The sequence below is a fragment of the Cynocephalus volans genome, chromosome 14 (genome assembly GCF_027409185.1).
Source record: "Cynocephalus volans isolate mCynVol1 chromosome 14, mCynVol1.pri, whole genome shotgun sequence".
NCBI classification, from domain to species: domain Eukaryota; kingdom Metazoa; phylum Chordata; class Mammalia; order Dermoptera; family Cynocephalidae; genus Cynocephalus; species Cynocephalus volans.
In genome coordinates, this window is record NC_084473.1 from 10,742,376 (window position 1) to 10,762,745 (window position 20,370).

At 41.0% G+C, this 20,370-nt stretch overlaps 1 protein-coding gene across 3 annotated transcripts in view; it reads right to left on the reverse strand.

Annotated features, from left to right (window-relative positions):
- The window catches only part of NOL10 (nucleolar protein 10), a 117,409-nt gene that overhangs the window by 58,428 nt on the left and 38,611 nt on the right, over nt 1-20,370 (reverse strand). For 2 of the 3 annotated variants that reach the window (XM_063078340.1, XM_063078341.1), the window contains exon 13: nt 12,276-12,328. The exons of the other annotated variant lie outside the window; for it this stretch is intronic. In XM_063078340.1, the coding sequence (XP_062934410.1) occupies nt 12,276-12,328 (53 nt within the window). The remainder of the gene's footprint in view (nt 1-12,275; nt 12,329-20,370) is intronic. 3 annotated transcript variants of the gene reach the window in all.

Sequence of the window (20,370 nt, forward strand, 5' to 3'; positions counted from 1 at the left end):
TGGAATATTTTCATCTGGTGTTGGAATAGGACCACACAGAATGGATGACTTGCATCTAGCGGCCATGTCATACCAAAAATCTCCTATCTTAATTACCAGAATCACATTCAGGTGGCATTTCTATGGGAGGTACTGAGAAAGAACAGATGCAAGATTTTTTCGAACGGCATTTCTCGTCTCAACCACGGAACACAAAAAATAACTGAGTGACTGTTTTCTCAAGTCTCCCAACAATGATACATAACCAGCACTATCCCAAATGCACAAAATCACATACAATGGATGCTTCAGGAATTAGGGCTCTCCCATCTCAAGTGTAGCTCAGAATATACGTCCACAGAGTGGAATGGATGGCCACATAACTGAAACTGCCCAAGGGCACAGCCTGCTCTCTCTCCTGCGACCCCCCTCTCTCTGTCTCCAGACACTTATATGTTGAAGGACTTTCATTTAAGTTCATGTAAGCTAAATGAGCTTCTTACATGATTTCACTGTAAATCTAATCAATAGCCACTAAAATATTCCCAAACACAAAGAAAAATGTAACAAAAATGTTAGCAAGAATGTCTCTGACTAGTGAAACTAATAGTTTTTTCGTCTTTTTTCCCCGATATTTACACATTTTTGAAAATAACTATATATTACTTTTATACTCCTACACAAAACCTACTTTTTAATAATCTCCAAGAGTTTTCAATAACATGGGGAAATATTAAGTGGGGAAAAGCAAGATATGAAACCATACCAACAATGAAATACTAAAAAAAATACAGCAACATGTTAATGTTTGTCTTTCGGTGGTGGAAGGGTGTTTGAGTTTTCTTCTACTCGTCTTTGCCATATTTTCTATAAAGAATGCACTTTGATGATATAATGGGAGGAAATGGACTTCGCTTTTAAAAATCAGATTTCTTATTTTAGCAGCCAGATTTCATCACTGCTTTCTGTTTCAATAGTTAATGGCAAAACCAATGTCATTCTACAGTTATCTCTCAACCTGTATTTTATATGATCTACCAACAGACTGAACAATCCCAAAGAATAATTCTGAAATCATTTTCCTTGCTAACATTTAAGATTTTGTCACAATCTTTACAGTATATCTTTATTTTGCTGAACATCGTATACCTTCTAAGAGCTACGTAAAAGTCCATGCCCACATAATGCCGTAAGTTTTATCCAACTACTCTTTGCTACTAGACTCCTTGAATTCTGCTCATTGCAAAAAATCAGCTGAACATGAGAGATAATTGAATAAGTAGGTCCATTCTACACAACTTGGTTGTTCTCATTGGTTTGGGAAGTGGTGCCTTATAATTTCACTCCTTTTTTTGGAGTTCAAGAAACCAGGGCTCAGAGAAGATGAATAACTCTTTCAAGGTCACAAAATTATAAGTGGCAAATCCAGTATTTAAAGTCAAGTCCAACTAATTAAAAAATCTAAGTTCTTTCTACCATGCAATGTGGAATGAAGAAATGCCTTCTAGATCCAGCTCTGCAACCAACTTGACATTTGACCTTGAACAAGTAACTTGACTCCTCAACTATAAATTAAGGGGCTAGACTAGATAACCTCAAAGATCCCTTCCAGGTCTAATGTTCTATGCTTCAAAAGCCTCCCCTTTCCATTAAAGCAAGTTGAAAACTCCATTAGTGTGGAAAACATTTCAGCAACTACTTGTCCATTTTTGTTCTGTCTTATATATCCTTTGTATGCTGGCAAATTCCCCAGGGGATAGTTTTCTTTGCATCTGGCACTACCCCCGCAAAACCAAGAGAGTATGTTGCTACTGGTACTACAAAACAGCAATTTCTAACAAAATCACTTCTTTCACTATGTCTAACAGCTCTCTACTTAAGTAAGCATTTTAGATGAAAATGTGATCTATCATTTTTAGGATTCTATACGGACACTAAATTCAGGACCATTTCAACATACACTAGTGGGCCAAAGAAATCTCTCATCTGGGGAATTCTCCAGAATATCAAATTAGTAAACATAAATGAGCCTCCAGTGTTGGCTTTCAATGAAATGGATCAACTGGACCAATCATGGCCCAGATTCAAACCCAAATCTCAGGGAGGAGCATGCACAGCACTTCCAGCAAGTCCAGTTAAAAGCACGGGCACACACAGGAAGAAAAACAAAAAATACCATTTCCAATCTTGAAAACAGGTAAGTCCATCATACCCCAGGATGCAAAGCCTACTTTGCACAAATTCCAAAATAGCTACAACAGAAGCCAAATGCCCTTGCTTTCATATTCTACTTTTGTACTTTTCTTTTTCTTTCTTTCTTTTTTTTTTGGTAGCTGGCCAGTATGGGCATCCGAACCCATGACCTTGGTGTTATAAGGCTGCTCTCTAACCAACTGAGCTAACCAGCCAGCCCAAATCTCTCTCTCTTTTTTGGCAGCTGGCCAGCGTGACCTTAGTGTTGCAAGGCTGCTTCTAACCAGCTGAGCTAACTGACCAGAACCTTTTGTGTTTTTCTAGGGAAGAGTTTAATTAATGTATCCTCTTAACAGAATCACTATCAAATCTTTTGGATATGGAATTACTTTTAGAAATTTGTCAGCACTCCCAAACACACCTACTATATCACACCAACATTCTCTGATCTGGCTGATTAGAATGCACTGTCAGAACAAAAGAACTGATGCTGACCCTCCTATATAAAAATTACATTCTGGCACTTAATGAACCATGTTTTCAACACTTGTGTATTTCAATAGTGGTAGCAGGAAAAGGAAAACACAAAATTCCAATCTGGTATAAGGACAGTTAAAAAGTATTACAAACTATCCATTGTCAAAATATACAACCCGCTGGCTGACTGGCTCCCTTGGTTAGAGCACGGTGCAGATAATACCAAGGTCCAGGGTTTGATCCCTGTACTGTCCAACCTCCAAAAAAAATTCTAAAATTCTCCAAATTACAGTAATCAGATTACTCTCACACATATTCATTAATTTTTCAACACATTAAGTAAGTGGCTACAATGTGATAGGCACTGCATGGTGTTGGAGATATAACAGGGAAAAAGACAAAACAATGTCCCTATGTCCATGTTTCATATTATGATGAGGAAAGAAACACATAAAGAAGTAAATAATAATAAAAAAAAAAAGGTACGGAAGGTAATTTAGGGCTTGCAGGCCATATGGTCTGTGTCACAGCTACTCAACTTTGTCATTAAGTCAGAAAGCTGACACAGCAGACAATACATAAATGAATGGGTGCACTGTGTTCCAATAAAACTTTATTTATACAAATAGGCAGCCTGGTAGTTAGTTTGCCAAATCCCTGGTCTAGAGCTAACCCTTCAAGATGGTCTGATTCTGATTCCATAGGATCTACTTTACCACTCTGCAAATAGTAGGTAACTGTAAGCAATGCAAAACAATTGCCTGTGGCATGTGAATGAATTCTGTCTGGTGGACAGTTCACCCTCCACACCTTTGGGAAAGCCCATTTTGTGTCTATTTTGCACATTCTCAATTCAACATAATTTCATTCCATGTAAATTTGTGCCTTTTTAAATACCTTCTTTGATTTGGTCATAACATGTAAATTAAAGCTAACTTATTCACCAATATATTCCTACAGCCTAGCAACAGTGCTCAAAATACCCTTGCTCAATAAATAAAAGCATTAGTTGGTATCTACATTGACTTTTATAATATAGGAAAAGGCAAAATAAAAATATTAATAAGCAAAAGAGCAAAGAAATCATCTACCTAAGAATTTTAGGCACTTATTTTCAAGATATTGTCAAATCTAATGTTAAACCAAAAAAAACAAATAATTTGGATAGCTGATAAAACATGATATCTTCTTAAGAGGTGAGTGTAAGGAGTAAGGCTGTATTCTTAAGCCTTCTGGAAAATTAAGCCAGAACATACCAGAGCAGTAATATTTGAAATACTGGACTTGAAAAAAGATGTCAAATATAAAAGACGCCACATAGGGATGATGAAAAAGTATCCAAAAATACTTCTGCCATAGTGGTTGAGTTTAAAACTAGACTAACAAATCCAGTTCACCACAGAGCAGTTAAAATTGCTTATACCTAAATTTCTTTGTTTAAAAAAAAAAAAAATCTTTGTTTTTGTGATAAAAGCCCTTAGAGAAAAAAATACTGATAAAAAGACAATACCTATTTTTATTTCTTTATTAAGCAACAACACAAAATCTGCCAGACTGCAAATATCCACATATTTAATACACAATTTTCCATGCCTCTTCTCTGAAACTGACTTATAAAGGCTAAGACTAAGTTATTTCAAAATCACCTCCCTGACCATCCCTGAAGACTTACTGACCACAGGTGGTGCAGCACTGATGTTTGTTCTAAACCAGTGGCTAAAGTCCTAAGGAGACAGAAGCAAATGAAGCCCACAACAGTATTAGAAGACCTCAGCTCTGCCTCAGGCCTTTCAGGGTGAGTATAACAACCCACTGCAGTTGAGAGACTTAAAGACATTCATGAAACTGAACCTTTCATTACATTCCAAAAATTTGGCTACTACAGGTTTCATAAATCACCTTTGGCTTTGCATGCCTCGGTGAAGATGTGTGTGTGTGTGTTTTATAATTAAGTGAAGCAAGTATTCCTGAGGTTTTATACTTCTTAACACCTGGTCCTCCATAGAGACAGAGCTTTGTGGTTTTTATGAATTATGCTAGATAAGTTCAAGTGCTAGTTCCTCATAGAAACAGAAGCACCAGTGCAGATTACTCATAATCCTTCATTTTAACTCTGCCCCAAAGTCTCCAAAAGTATTTTCCAAATTTAAAGAATAAATGTTAAAATATTTAATCGGTGTGTTTTGTTGATTTATTGTAAATAAGCAAAACATTTTAATATAAATAATATAGGAGTTTTTTCCTAAAAAATTTTAAAATAAATTACCTAACTGCCAGAACTATAAACTGGGTTAAGTGACACTGCATATAATCTTTACAGCAGTTTAAATGTACATGTTAAAAAAAAACAAAAACATACACCTTTAATTAACTGAATCTCTTTTACCCTTCTAAATAGCTTCCTAAACAAATTATATATTTTCCTCTTACATTTTTCCTCCAGTTTATTCATCCATATCCCCAAGCATGCAAACATGAGTGATTGCAGGAACTTGTTCATACACTGAGGGCTTGGAACTCAGGAACATTTTCAACAGAAACAATATTATTCACACTGGCTGGGTTTCCTCGGATTCCCTCTGGAGTCTACATAGATGCCAAAAGTGATAATTACTAGAAATAACCTAAATTTAAATTATGTTTCAGGGGGCTGGCCGGTTAGCTCAACCGGGAGAGAGAACGGTGCTGGTAACACCAAAGTTACGGGTTCGGATCGTAGGACTGGCCACCTAGCCACCAAAAAAAAAAAAAAAAATTATGTTTCAGAGGAAAACCAAACTTGAAAAACTATTCTTGGCATTAGTCTCTGGAGGTACAGATGAGTTAGACCCTGAAGCAAACAAACAAAACCACAGAACCTGGTCTCTGAAAGGAAAACAAGAGGAGAGTACCGAGAAAATGGAACAAGGGCTGCAGAAAATCCATTTGGTTACAAAGGACTAGCTAGCTATGGAGATATGTGAATGGCAGAGGGTTGCATGAATCAGGGACTGCATTAGCCTATACAGATTTCAAGTATTCAAGAAAGATGGTATCAGATAGAAAGGCCAAAGTTAACAAGCTATAAGAACATTAAGCTGTCTTCATTTTTAGCACAGCCCCAAAGGGGGGCAAAAAGAGTTTTCATATCTGATTTACAAGATGTTAATACAAATCATAGGCCAGACCTCATGAACCTGGCATGAATCATATGTTAAACACAAACTTCTCTGGTTCTATAGGCTGTAAACGAAACTTTGTGCCAAATGTCAGCTAGGTAAGTTTTTTTTTTTTTTTTGTCTTTTTCGTGACCGGCACTCAGCCAGTGAGTGCACCGGCCATTCCTATATAGGATCCGAACCATGTCGCTGTGCTCCCAGCACCGCACTCTCCGGAGTTCGCCACGGGCTCGGCCCTAGGTAAGTTTGATAAAATCTTATGAAAAATGGCAGGCTTTCAGACCCCTGGGCTCTCTCTTTGCTTTGAAGGAGCATTACAAAGAGCAGGCTCCAGGTGGACAGGGGTCGCTATAAAACATCACTCAGTGCAAGGGCAGCAGGGCAGAAAGGCAGGCCAGGAAGAAACACTTAAATACAAGTTTCAGCACAACACTTAGCTTAGTAACTTCTGCTTACGCTGTCCCCACATGCACAGTCACCTGGGAGAGGGCTCTGGGCATTTTTTTTTTCAGAGCCTTTTGTTAAATCTCATTTACAAAGTTGAAACAATGGAGGTCTTATAAGATAAGCTAATATTTGTCAAGAAAGCAGTTCCTTACCACACATGGCCATCATCTGACCTCTTTCCCTTATGCTACTTAAAGTCTCCTTATTTGGAACAAAAACGTCCACCCTAAGAAATAAACCCAGAGAATCAGAAGTGAATAATGGGTCTCCTACAGTTCTAAGATAATATAAATGTCATAAGCCAAGAAATAAAATATAATGGAGATAACTAAAAACATTTCAGGTAATTTTAATACCTTGGAATTAATATTTCTAAGGTCAACTGAAGAAATCAGGATACAAATTTGTATATAAAATGACTTTACACACCTGACATCCTGAATATTAACAGTAGTTATAATATTATCGAGGGATGGATGGATGGTTTTTATCTTCCCATACTTTGTAAAACACAATAAACAGGAATATGAATACACTGTTTCATTTAATAAAATGCAGAAAATACCAAAGAGAAAGTAATTTTTAATATTCCCCCACCTCCTCCTGGACTCAGGCAATGACACTGTCATCCACACATTTGCCCAAACAGAAACCAGGGTATCATCCTTTGTTCTTTTCTCTTCTTTACTCCCCACATCCAATTGATTCTGAAGTCTATCACAACCTTAACAATCCTTCCAATTCTATTTCCACTCCCACCATCTTCATCCAAGCCAGGAAGGTGGCCTCACTGCCACAGTCTTCAGAACGGCCCATCCGCACTGCCACACACGAGGCTCTCCAGTCTGCATGTCCTCCTCTCTTAAGCAGAACTCCTGATGCAGACCTCCACACTCTATCTTAACAGAGTGCTTTTCACCTTCCTGCTCATTGATTCCATCCACTTCTGACATGGAGAAGGGATCTAAAGACCCAAGGTATCAACAGATAGTTGCTGAAGATCAAAATGTAGCAGGCACTCCTCAGAGGAAGATGAAAAGAGGCCTTTCCCATGATGTAAAGGTTAGGGGCAAGCTGATTTATTATGCCTTTCTTGACAATGTTCCCCAAAAGGCAGAAACTGGGAGAAGTTTCAATGAATCAATGAATACCTTTGAGAAACACCATTGGGCAATTCAAGAATAATAAACCCTCTGAAATTACTCCCTGCCAGATTGGACATCTCTCAAATTACTCCAGAACCCAAAAGAGCCACAACTACTAGAAAGGGAGGTGGGGCACAGGCAGCACAAGTACTATTACCTCTCCTATAGACTGCCACAGCCTGTTCCTTGTTACTTTCAGGATAGATCCTATGTAAGCCATTGTACTTGTGGCAGCCAAAGTAATCTTTCCAAAATGTAAATCTGATCATCTAACTCCCCTGCTTGACACTGTGCCAGGACTCCCAGTCTGACATTCCCACACCTGGCTCACAAGACCCTTCCTAACCTGGCTCCCCATCCCTCTCTCTAATGCTCAGCCATGTGGGTTACTTTCTCCATAAGCTTTGCACATACCCTTCCCTCTACTGTCAAGACCCTTCTCTCATTCTGCACCCCACTCCACCCACCCCTTCATCCAGTCTACGTAACCATCCTCAGGCCTCTCCCTGGAAGTTTTCTCCAAGTACCTGCCGCATATCCCACCAGCTCCCCAGCCTACACTGGGGGAAGAGTCTCTCCATCTACGGTCCTCTCAAAGTGCCCTTCCTTAGAACTTCTATTACAGCATTCATCACAATGAATTGAAATTGCCTGCTTTCTTGTTTTCTTTCCAACACTCACTCCTTGAGGAAAGGGGCAGTACTCTACACACTGTTATTCTGCCAGCATACAGCATAGTTCCTGACACACAGTTGATGCAATTAGTAAATATTTATTAAACAAATGAATACAAGGAAAGATGGATAAACTGATAGGAATATGCAGGCAGTGCCTGTGAAAGTCTAGGGGAAAAGGAACAAATGACAGCTTAGGAAAACTAAAGCACTTCCGGCTCAAATGGCTTTCATTTCACTACCAACCAAAAGAAATATCTCAAAGTGCTTTCAACAACATATCAGTTTTGTGAATCCACAGAAAGTCAATATCAAGCAGTACACATTTTTGGAAATACACACATAGTTGAGCTATTTCAAAAGAACCATCACAGAGCTGGTCGGTTGGCTCACTTTGGAGAGCGTGTGCTGGCAACACCAAGGTCAAGGGTTTGGATCCCCTTACCAGCCAGCCACCAAAACAAATAAGTAAAATAGAAGACTTATAAGGGTTTGGGTCTCCCTACCAGCAAGTCACCAAAAACAAAACAAAACAAAACAAAACAAAAAAAATAGCCATCACAAACAGGAGTTTTCATAACTGGAGGCTGACAGCAGTTCTGGAGAGTACACCTCTCTCCAGTTCTGATCTTCAACACCCCTCACTAGACTCTCTTCTCCCCAAATCTCAGAAAAGGGAGATGTTTGCTGACTCTAAAGGAATCTAGTGACAACTTATACTACTTTTTCTGCTTAGAATATCATATTTCCTGTATCAGTCCATTTCTGTTACTTGTAACAAAATACCTGGAACTGGGTGATTTACAAAGGCAACAAAATTTACTGCTTACAGTTTTGGAGCCTGGGGAAGTCCACACTGCAGGGAACACATATGGTGAGGGCCCTGGTGGTGGTGACACCGACCCAGGGGTCTCACATAGCAGAAAATGGTGAAGCAGAGAGAGACAGCTCCTCATACACTCTCCTTTTAAATCCCTCGGAACCATGATCAAGACCACCATTTTTAATCCATTCACCTGGCATGGCCCTCAGAATCTAATCACCTCTTCAAGGCCCCACCTTTCAATTGCCAAAATAGGATTTCCCAACCTCTTAACACTGTCACAGTGGGAGTCAAGTTTTAGGGCGACACTCAATCCAAGGTATTTCCATATGTTTCTTTCCTACTATTAACTAAAAGAGAAAGGTGGGGAAGCTTCTGGCATATGTAAGAGAAGAATTCTTTAAGGAAGAAAAAAAGGTTAGGTTACAAACTACATGTCCTTACTGACCATGTCAATCTAAAATTGTTTCTTTTATATGTAAGTTATTTTTAAAAGAAACAAACTACGGAATTCTGGTCAAGATTAGAATAGATGGTCGCCAGCGTCACTCTCTCATACAAATCAATCAATTTACAACTATGAAAAAGGGATGACAGCCAAGCTGAGGCCACTAGAGCCCAGGGGAAGAGGAGGAGAGACCTATGGAGCGCATGAAGGCAGGACAAGCAACGTTGAGAGAAAGAAGTGCTCCGATCGTTTTGAGCCCCAGTCGCTTCAAGACCAGAGCTGCTGAGCACACAGAGCAGGAGCTGGCCAAAGCCACAGCTGTGCCTTGCAGATGAAGTTGTTTGGAGGCCTCAGGGGAGAAGAGGGCCTTGGTGGCCCCCGGGCGAGCAAGACTACTAACAGGGTTCCTGGGGACCCACATAGGAACAAGGAGCCACAACAACTGAAAAAAAGGAGCCCCTCAGAGGCCAGTGAGTCATCGCAAGGGACTGGCGCACAGCCCACCTCATGGGAAGTGTTTGCAGTGTGGACAGTGGGGGAGACAGGCCCACTGGGAGAACACTAGGGCACAGCAAGTACAGCTGATCTGCCCCCTAATCAGCATAGGACCACTCAGTGGAGACTGGTCAGGAGTACAGATCTGCAGGGGGTGCAGTTTGCTGAAAAGACTCAGGCCCAGACCAGTTTCTACAAAACCCAGGTGTACTGGATGTCATGAGAGCTGGAAGTGAAAGGAAAAACCCCGGCCCGAGCGCAAAATAAGACACACCAGGAGACAGGGATTCAACCAAAGTGTATTAGGCAGGCAAAATGAACAAGCAGGCTGCCCTCTCAAAAGTGGGAGCAGCAGCAGGGAGAGTTGGGGTGGGCCTTTTATATCCAGTTAGGCTGAGCTTGACTGTTCCTATTGGCTAAGAAGGAAGGGGAGGGAAGCGAGTGGGGTTTAAGCTGAGCTGGGACTTTCCCACAGACAGGCAAAATTGCACACGCGGGAAGGTAACGTGGTAGCTAGGGGATTTTTCTGGGTGGGGGTTTTCCAGGAAACTTTCTCAGGTGCCATTTTGTGTATCTCAGTCTTTAACGCCATTTTACTTTTCTGGTGGAAGGTATATTAGCCAACAGGAAGTACCTATAAAGTCAACCATTATACCCTGAGCTGCACAAAAAGTCTTCCCTAGGGAACTAGCAGCAAAGTGTCAATTTAGATCAACCACAGAGCTCAAGTTCTGGTCCCCACAGGAAGTTTCCCCATTTTAGCTCCAGAGCAAAGTTTAAGTGGCAGGAACAGCAAATAATGCAAGACAGAACTGGAAGAAAAAAAAAATACCCACAGACAAGAAACAAAGTTTGATATTAACTAGTAAAGGTCTCACATCACCAAAGAACACCTATAAAACCTAGAAGGACTGGAAATCCCCTGGGCTACCAAGCCAGGGAGCAGGAGGGCTGGGGGCCTCAGCCATGCGATGACCACGGAGCTGCGGCAGGAAGTGCCCTGGGCTCTCCTGAGCCAGGGCAGTGGGGCACCTCAGGCCTCAGCCATGCCCCACAACACCCACAACCAGCCCAGCAATGACCACCGAGCCACCACAGGAAGCACCCCAGGCTCTCCTGAGCCAGGGCAGTGGGGCACCTCAGGCCTCAGCCATGCCCCCCCCCCACCCCACCGACACCCACAACCAGCCCAGCAACGACCACCAAGTCACCACTGGAAACACATCAGGCTCTCCTGAGCCAAGGCGGTGGGGCACCTCAGGCCTCGGCCATGCCCCCCCCCCCCACTGACACCCACAACCAGCCCAGCAACGACCACCAAGTCACCACTGGAAACACACCAGGCTCTCCTGAGCCAAGGCGGTGGGGCACCTCTGGCCTCGGCCATGTCCCCCCCACTGACACCCACAACCAGCCCAGCAACGGCCACCAAGCCACCACTGGAAGCACCCCAGGCTCTCCTGAGCCAAGGTGGTGGGGCACCTCAGGCCTCAGCCATGACCCCCCCACACACCAACACCCACAACCAGCCCAGCAACGGCCACCAAGCCACCACAGGAAGCACACCAGGCTCTCCCAAGCTGGGGCAGTGGGGGGGGCCTTAGGTCTTGGCCACACCCCCTGACACATGTACCCAGCCCAGCAATGACCAAGACGCCCACTGGAAGCCCCCTGGTCTCCCCTGCAGGAATGAGGAGGGGTGCCACAGGCCTGAACCCCACCCTTCCTTCCTCCTTCTCCCACCCTATTTCCTTCTCCCTTCCCCTCTCCAACTGCTCCACAGCAACAACATACAATGTAAAAAAGTAATATTAATAAATAAATTAACAAAAGGAGAAAAAAAAGAAACAAACTACAGTGAGATGATTAGAAGAGTATTAGACTTTTATTTTAGAATTAGACCTCCTGATCACTAATAGCTGAAAGTTTAAGATTCTAAAATACTTGGAAACAAAAAAGAAATGTAAATTTGAAGAATAAATACTAATTTATAATGTCTATTTTATTTATTTATTTTTTGGAGACTGGCCACTACAGCAATCGAACCCTGAGCCTTGGTGTTATCAGCATCATGCTCTAACCAACTGAGCTAACTGGCCAGTCTCTATAGTCTATTTATTTTAACATGAAATTAAATACTTTCCCATAGCCTGGCCAGTTAGCTCAGTTGGTTAGAGTGCAGCCTCGTAATACCAAGGTCATGGGTTCGGAACTCCTTGCCAGCCAGCCACCAAGGAAAAAAAAAGAGAATCATAAGTACTTTCCCATATAAGAATGTTTATGCATCACTTTATTGGCTCCAGGAAGCAAACTCACCTTAGAAGTGAGTCCTTGTGTGGAATTTACATAGCTCAAAGTCCCTCAGTACATCTAGTTTAAAAATAAAGTATCTCTGCTTGTCCTATCTTTAGTGTAACTTCCATTTGTATTACTTACTGGAATGTAATAGATGCCCATCTTGGGGGTTTCATTGGCAGTAAGAAGCATTCCTAAAAATAAACACAATGAAAAAGGTAAACACATGGGGAAAGCAAAGTACCCTTTTCTATATATTTCATATTCTGAAATGCTTAAAGTGCTCAGTACATGGCGCACAGCAGGAGTCAAGCCTGGAAGCCGGGCCTAGGAGCCAGGTCTTGGGTTTCAGTCCACGACTCCTAGATGAGAGATCTTCAGCTATCAGAAAGGCCAACTTCCTATCTGCAAAATGCTCAGCTTCTACTAAGTAAATGAGCAGTTCCCACCATAAGGTGCTTAGGTCTACGCAGTTCGAAATTTTTAGGTGGGAAGTTTTAAGCTTCAGACATACAGATAAAATGTAGTGCACTATATATTAGAGTAATAATGAGTTAATTGAGAAGAAAGGCTTCCTTCTGTTAATTGGGAATCAAGAACCAAGGGAAAGAATTTCCCACAAAATGTCACGGCAAATTCATAACTTTTGCATTTAACTTCACAGCTAACTAGAAAACAAAATGACTATGGAGACCACCACGTGGAGCTACCCCAGCAAGACCGAAATGGAATCTAACAGCCTTCACTGTACCGCAATCCTTCCATCACAGCGAGTTTTAACAGAAGGAACCAATGGGGCAGTTAATAATGTAGTCCCCTTGGGATCGGCACGATGAGAAAGCAAAACTGAAGGAAGGACAACTTGCTGGCATTCAATAAAGGATTCCCTGTAACCCCAGTGGCAATGTAACCTTTAAATCCAGTACTCTTTGGTACTGAACTACTTAGTACCTAAATATTCAGAAGTCTGCCACTTCTGCAACACACTCTTCCCCTCCCAAATTTTAGGAAGCGGCTCCGGAGGCCCTACACAACTGCCAAGACTCCTCGTGGCCTCTCTTCCAGACAGGTGCACTTTAAATAAAATGCAAATTGGGGCCGGCCCGTGGCTCACTCGGGAGAGTGCGGTGCTGATAACACCAAGGCCCCGGGTTCGGATCCCATATACGGATGGCCGGTTCGCTCACTGGGTGAGCGTGGTGCTGACAACACCAAGTCAAGGGTTAAGATCCCCTTACCGGTCATCTTTTAAAAAAAAAAAAAATAAATAAATAAATAAAATGCAAATCAGCAAACTTTGGCTAATCCTTTATAACATACTAAGCACTTTCACATATAATGTCTTGGTGAACATGCAACAACTCTCTAAAATAAGAAGTATCATCATCCCTATTTTACTGTTCAGAAAAATAAAGCTCAGGGCCAGCCTGTGGCTCACTTGGGAGAACGTGGTGCTGACAACACCAAGTCAAGGGTTAAGATCCCCTTACCAGACATCTTTAAAAAAAAAAAAAAAGGCCGAACCCGTGGCGCACTCGGGAGAACCGTGGCTCCCGCCGCGGTTCGGATCCTATATAGGACTGGCCGGTGCACTCACTGGCTGAGTGCTGGTCACAAAAAAGACAAAAAAAAAAAAAAATCCTGTGTTTGGGCCGGCCTGTGGCTCACTCGGGAGAGTGTGGTGCTGAGAACACCAAGGACCTGGGTTCGGATCCTACATAGGGATGGCCGGTTCGCTCACTGAGTGTGGTGCTGACAACACCAAGTCAAGGGTTAAGATCCCCTTACCGGTCATCTTTTTAAAAAAAAAAAAAGAAAGAAAGAAAAAGAAAGCTCAAAGGGACTGATGCCCCAGTCACAAGCAAGGGAATGTTAGAGCTAAAATTCAAACTCAAGAGCTTGAATTTTTTAAAGACTTTTGCAGATTAACCAAATTGTTTGTTTTCTCTATCTATTTGTAAAGGGAAGACACTTAGATCATCAGATCACATAATCATAATTAAATATACCAATGTTAAGGACAATGATTTATTTGATTCTGTGTTGTAAAAAATATTTTTCCTGCCCTTCCTTTCACTTATACAAAAGCTTGTAAAAAGTGATGATATTTAATGCTGTCATAGAAATGAAACGGTGAGTGAATGAGGTCCATTATCACTCAAGCAGCAAGCAGGAACTCAAAAGATGTCTCAGCAGAACCACAACTTGCCTATAACTGAAAAGTGTTAGCTAGTCCTAAACTGGGACCAATGGGTCACCAAAAATACACAGATATCTCAAAGCACTTAGTGATGTCTAGAAGAGCAAGAATACATGTCTAGATTAAACTAAAACAAAAATCAGGGCAGTTTTTCATAGCTATAAAATCTTTCATCTCAGTACTTTTTCTGGCCTTGGAAACAGAATGTTCACTGAGGTCACAATGGAAGAAAACCATTTATACTGACTGGGCTTCCCAGGTTTCCACTAACAGCACTGCCAAAATTGTTCCAAGAGTCTTAAAGAAGCAGCTCTGGGGACAGAAGCAACATGTTACAACCGAAAAGAAGGTTCTTGACACAGACATCCCTTAAGCCTGTCTTCACTGGCTCAACCCTAAACACTGAATACTCAATAATAAATATTCCACAAGGAAACACAACCACACCTACCAAACAAATCACAGAAAGGGCTCTGGTCTAATTACACAGAAGAATTCTGACTGCACACAGCTCACTTGTTTTCTAAAATGGAGTAGGATCTCACTTGGCCAGATATGGCCATTGATACAAGCTAATCTACTACGGAACCGAAGTGGGGAGGGTCAGGAGTAAAAGCTCTTACAAATGAGAAAAACAAATAACCACACAAAGCCCAAAGAGTATCAGAAATTTCTAACCAGTAGAAACAGAAAATCAAACCAGTGAAAGAAGGACTTGTTCAGCAGAAATTAAGAAGATCATAGGTAAGAAACAAGCAGAGAGTGAGCACTTTGCCAGGCACTTTCCAGCCTCAGAGAGTGAACTAATTTGCTCAAGGTCACCACAGAGCTAACGAGTAGAGCAGCTGATACTCCACTGACCCCCCAGCCCATGTAACATGGGACTCTAAAACTCCAGTAACAACTAAGATTCAATTAAAAGACTTCCTGCACGATCAAATAATAAACCATTAGAATGATTCAGTAACAAATACCATATAGCAACTTGAAAAATGTTTTTAATTTAATGTCAAACTAAAAAGCAAAAGATAATTACATGTATAGTATGAGGACAATTTAAAACACATGAACACAGGATTCATATAAGAATTTTCCTAGTGAAAGTAGTACTTATGAAGAGATTATGGCATTATGAATGCTCATTTCCTTTAAGTTTCCTTTAATGCTGTTTATTATTGTTTCCACAATAAAAATATAAATTTTAAAAGACAAGGAAAAGATATCAGTACCTAGAATCAAAAGAATACACTTCCAATATGAAATAGTACCCTACAGTGTACTGCAGAGTATAATAATACACTGAAAGAGGATTTGATAAAATAGTGCCCTCCCCAGAAACATGCACACACCAACTCATCTGCATGTGCTATAGGGCTAAAGGACTCATTGAAGCTCACAATAGAAAACCAGAAACAGAGAACTTGCCCGTTAGCTCAGTTGGTTAGAGCACAGCCTTATAACATCAAGGTCACAGGTTCGGATCCCCTTACTGGCCAGGTGCCAAACAAAACCACACCAGAAACAGTGCTCTACAGCAGTACTACTCAAAGTGTACTCCCAGGTCCAAGCTGTTACCAGGCCAGGAGATTAAATGCAGAAATTGAAAGGAACCATTTAGAAACCTGTATAGCAATTCCACACTGCAGTGACGTCCAATTGTGTAGCCATTTTTCTAGTAATTCATTTTTATTATATTTTACAAAAATATCAATCTTCAATGGATTGGAAATTTAAAAACAAAGAAAAAGCAAAACAAAATCCTCCAGATACACTGGAGAAACACTGCACTAAAACACATGGTATCAGTGCCTGCCTTGAGCAATTCAGAGTAGACTATCTGTATGCACGCAACTGTGCCAGCAGGAACGGCAGAAGGCGGGGAGGCTCCTGTCCCTGTGTTTAACTTCTGATAACAGTATGGAGCACATGAGCTTACCATCTAAGACACCAAGGATGACTACAGATGACCCCAACAGTTGGTGTCCATGTTCAAGGGTACTTCAAAAGTTCATGGAATATGTGGAGTTAACAGATAATAGAAATCCTTCCATGAACTTTTGAAGACCCCTTGTATTTAGAGGATACGAACAGAGAATGAAAGTCTACTTTATAACACCAAGGTCAAGGGCCAGCTGCCTGAAAAAAAAAAAAAAAGACAGGATAGGCAACAGCCCTACACTGTTAGCCCTGTAAGGTAGGAGAGAAAGCCCAGGCTGGGTAATTTACAATTATTAAGCCTGAATAGGTCTGTCCTGAGCCCAACTCATCTTCTTCTCTCTCTCCCAATGCTTCTGAATCCACTGATCCTGATTCGACAGGTGTGGAGTGGGACTCAGACATACACAAGCTTTACAAGCTCCCCATGTCGTGAGTCTGACACACACCAAAGTCATGGGGCTGTGCCACTTCTTCAAGTGCCCTGACCTGCACAGAGCAGCTGCATGGTGCTCAGATGCTGCACAGACGGCTCAGTGAGCAACAAGAGCAGGGCTGTAAACTGAGCAGGAAAGGCGGGCCCATTTCTCAATATTCTGAGCAGTTTTGTTATAAGAAAAACATTACAAAACAATAATCATGATGAGGCTTTCATTACTTCAAAATGAGTAAGTGAGAAGATAAACAGAGGAAAATGTTTTAGCTTTTCTAAAATATGATTAAGCTTATAATGATTAAGCACAAAACATAAAGAGTTGAGTTGAAAGAAAAAGGTGTGGTAAAGCAAGGAAAAAGCAAAGCGTATGAATCAACCACATGCAGACCCGAACCATGAAAAAGCGCCAAGGAACACCACCTGCTGTGCTTGCCAGCTTATGAAATACACTATGTGGCTAGCTTTTGGATGTATGATTAACCTCTTATAAGTTATTAGACAATAATAATAATTCCTTTGTCCAAAACATCACTCTTAAAATTGTTCATTTTCAGAAAACCATACTTTGTAATGAAGTGGTCGCCTTAACAAAGTGATCCACCTTATCGACACCAACACTCAGATGACTGATGCGATGAGATCTGACATGGAGAACCAGCAGCCACGCATTATTCTTGCCGAAAATATTTAACCTAAACTTAAGTAAGCCTTTAGACTTCTATTTTAGGAAAAATACAGGGCCTGAGGAACAAGTTAAATGACCCCATGAGAAACAATCACATATATCTGGGATGAAGGACATTTCTATGGGACCACTGGCTTGATCTTAACAAAAGTCAATGTCATGGAGAAGGAAAAAAAAAAATTGCGGAACGCATATTCTGGATTGAAAGAAACTAAAGATACACAACTTTGATTACATCCTGGTTCAAAAAACCAAAAATAAACAGGCTTAAAAAAAAAGGCCTTTGAGGGACAGTTAGGGGAATTTGAAAATGAACTGAATGTAAGATATTAGGGACGACTGTTACTTTTATTAGATGCAGAGTACTTTGGTTAATAGAAGAATGTCTTTATCCTAATAAGATAAATGCTATACTCAGTGGAGGTGAAGTGCCACCATGTCTGCAGCTGGCTTTCAAGTGATTCCACAGAGAAACCAAAACAACCGTACATGTACAGAGGTCATTAAAGCAAATGGTGAAAATTAACAAAAACTGAATCTGAGTGGAGGATATAAAGATGTTCACCCACTACTTTTTCAACTGTTCTGTATGTTTGAAATTTCTCATAATTAAATATTGTGGGTTTTTTGTATTAGTGATACAGACGAGGGGTCAGCAAAGTGCTTCAGAAGAGGGGCAGGTGGTGAATACATAAGCCCTGCAGGCCATCTGGAATGTTCAACTACTCATCCCTGCCAAAGCACTGCAAAAGCCGCACAGAAATGTGTAAACGAACATAGCTTTGTTTGCATAAAAGTTTATGCTAAAAGACAATGAAATTTGAATTTCATATATTTTTTCATGTGTCACAAAATACTATTCTTTGGATTTTTTTCCCAACCATTTAAAAACGTAAAACTTATTCTTAGTTCACAGACTGTAAAAAAACAGGTGGTAGGCTGGGTGATAGTTGGCCAACCCTTGAAAAGATTTTTCAAATGCTGCTGTTAAGAAGGTTTTCTGTTCAAACTGCCAAACATTTCTTCATAAATATTACTTTGTTGAGTATACATTAATTATTAAAATTATAATACTGAAACATAAGAAACATAATTATCTTCATCTCATTTTCATTAAAAAGCATGCATTATTTTTACCATGAGAAAATAAAATCATTTAAAATTAATTTTAAGGGGCTGGCTGGTCAGCTCAGTTGGTTGGAGGTATGGTGTTGACAACACTAAGGTCAAGAGCTCTAATTCCCTTACTAGTCAGCTGCTAAAAAATAAATAAATAAATAAAAATAAAATAAAATTTAATTTTAAGGCCCAAGGGAAAATAATAAAATCAGTATTACAGAGATATATGGTTGAATTATGAGCACCCTCTGAAGTCCATTTTAGGCCTCTGCCTCGGCCGTCACCCAGGTCAACAACCCTTCCCTGATAAGGCTACCCTCCCTCTTCCTTGTGATTCCAACAACCAACATCAGTGGTGGAATTTTAAAGATGCATTCCTTCATAGTCTGAGCTAAACCCAGGTATCTCTCAGAAAAACGCTTCTCTGCCAAGTAGTCACAATCTTTGTGGGATCTTTACACTCATTAAAGGTGGGGGCCGGGGGGATGTGCAAGAATTAACCTTAAAAGATCAGAAAGGTCAAGCTGGCCACAAGAGTCCAACCTCCAGCCCTACCCCGTGGAGAAAGGTGTGTAGGCACTGCAGCCCGGTACGCACAGCAGCCCAACAGGGCCAATAGATCAGCACTTGAGCTTCAGCAGGGCCTCTGTATTCTTGGTTACAATGGAAAAACTGAGGTGGCTTACCAGCCTCAATAATTCCCACTCCACTGAGTCAGGTACAAGCAATATTAACACCTTGTACCTTACCAGCATCCTAAACTGTTACAGATCTCCAAGTCTAGACCAGCACTGCCCAACAGAAATACTATGCAAGCCACACTTGTGATTTAAAATTTTCTAGCAGCCACCTTAAAAATAAAAATAAACAGGCAAAACTAATTTTAATGTTTTACTAACCTAATATGCCCAAAATATTTTCACTTCAACATTCAATTAAAACAAAAAATTATTAATGATCACATTCTATTTTTCATACAATGTCTTTGAAATCCAGTGTGTATTTTACACTTACAGTACATCTCAATGGCCACATGTGGCTAGGGACTAGCAGCCTGGACAGCACAAGATGAGATCTTCTCTCCCCACTCCAGACCCTTCTAACCATCACTTTCCCAATCCAGCTACCCCTGCTCTTCACCCTGGTTCCAACCACAACTCCACCTGGTTCACCACCTTCTTACTTAGCCCAGACCCCATTTTAGCTCATTTTAATATCCCAACTAGGACCCCAGCATCCTCATCTGCAACTTATTCCTGAACTCACCAGAATTTAACTTCACCCCCACTATTAAAAAATTCTCTCAGCCACCGCACATTGAAATGCAAATTACTAGGCCCAGAGTTTCTTGGCTTCCTTGGGAGAGTAGCCTAACTAGAAAGAGGCACCAGCCCCAGAGTCAGGAAGGCTGGGCTCTCACCGAGGCTCTGATACACACCAGCCAGGTGACCAACCCTGGACAAATTACTCAGTTTTTCTGACCTCCTAAGAGGCAAGAAAGAAAATAGACAGGAAGAAAGAAAAAAGAAAACAAAAACAAAAACAAAACTGTGGAACACTGACTGCACAGGGTTACAAAAAGATTAAACGATAAATTATATTACAGCATCCATTACCAGATTGACAACACAGAGTAGCATTCAATAAATCTTAGTTCTTTCCTTCCTGTAATACTAACGACTTGACGAGCAATGCCCACTGAATCTCTCCTGTTTTAGGTTCTATTCTACTCCAAAAACTGTTGGTTCTTTCACTGTCACTCTGTCCATTCCTGTGAAGTTTCTCAGCTGGCTCCTCCTCCTCCCTCTAAACGAACAAGCTCCTGCTCTCTCCTCGTCTCCCTCTGCGCTTTCCCCATGGG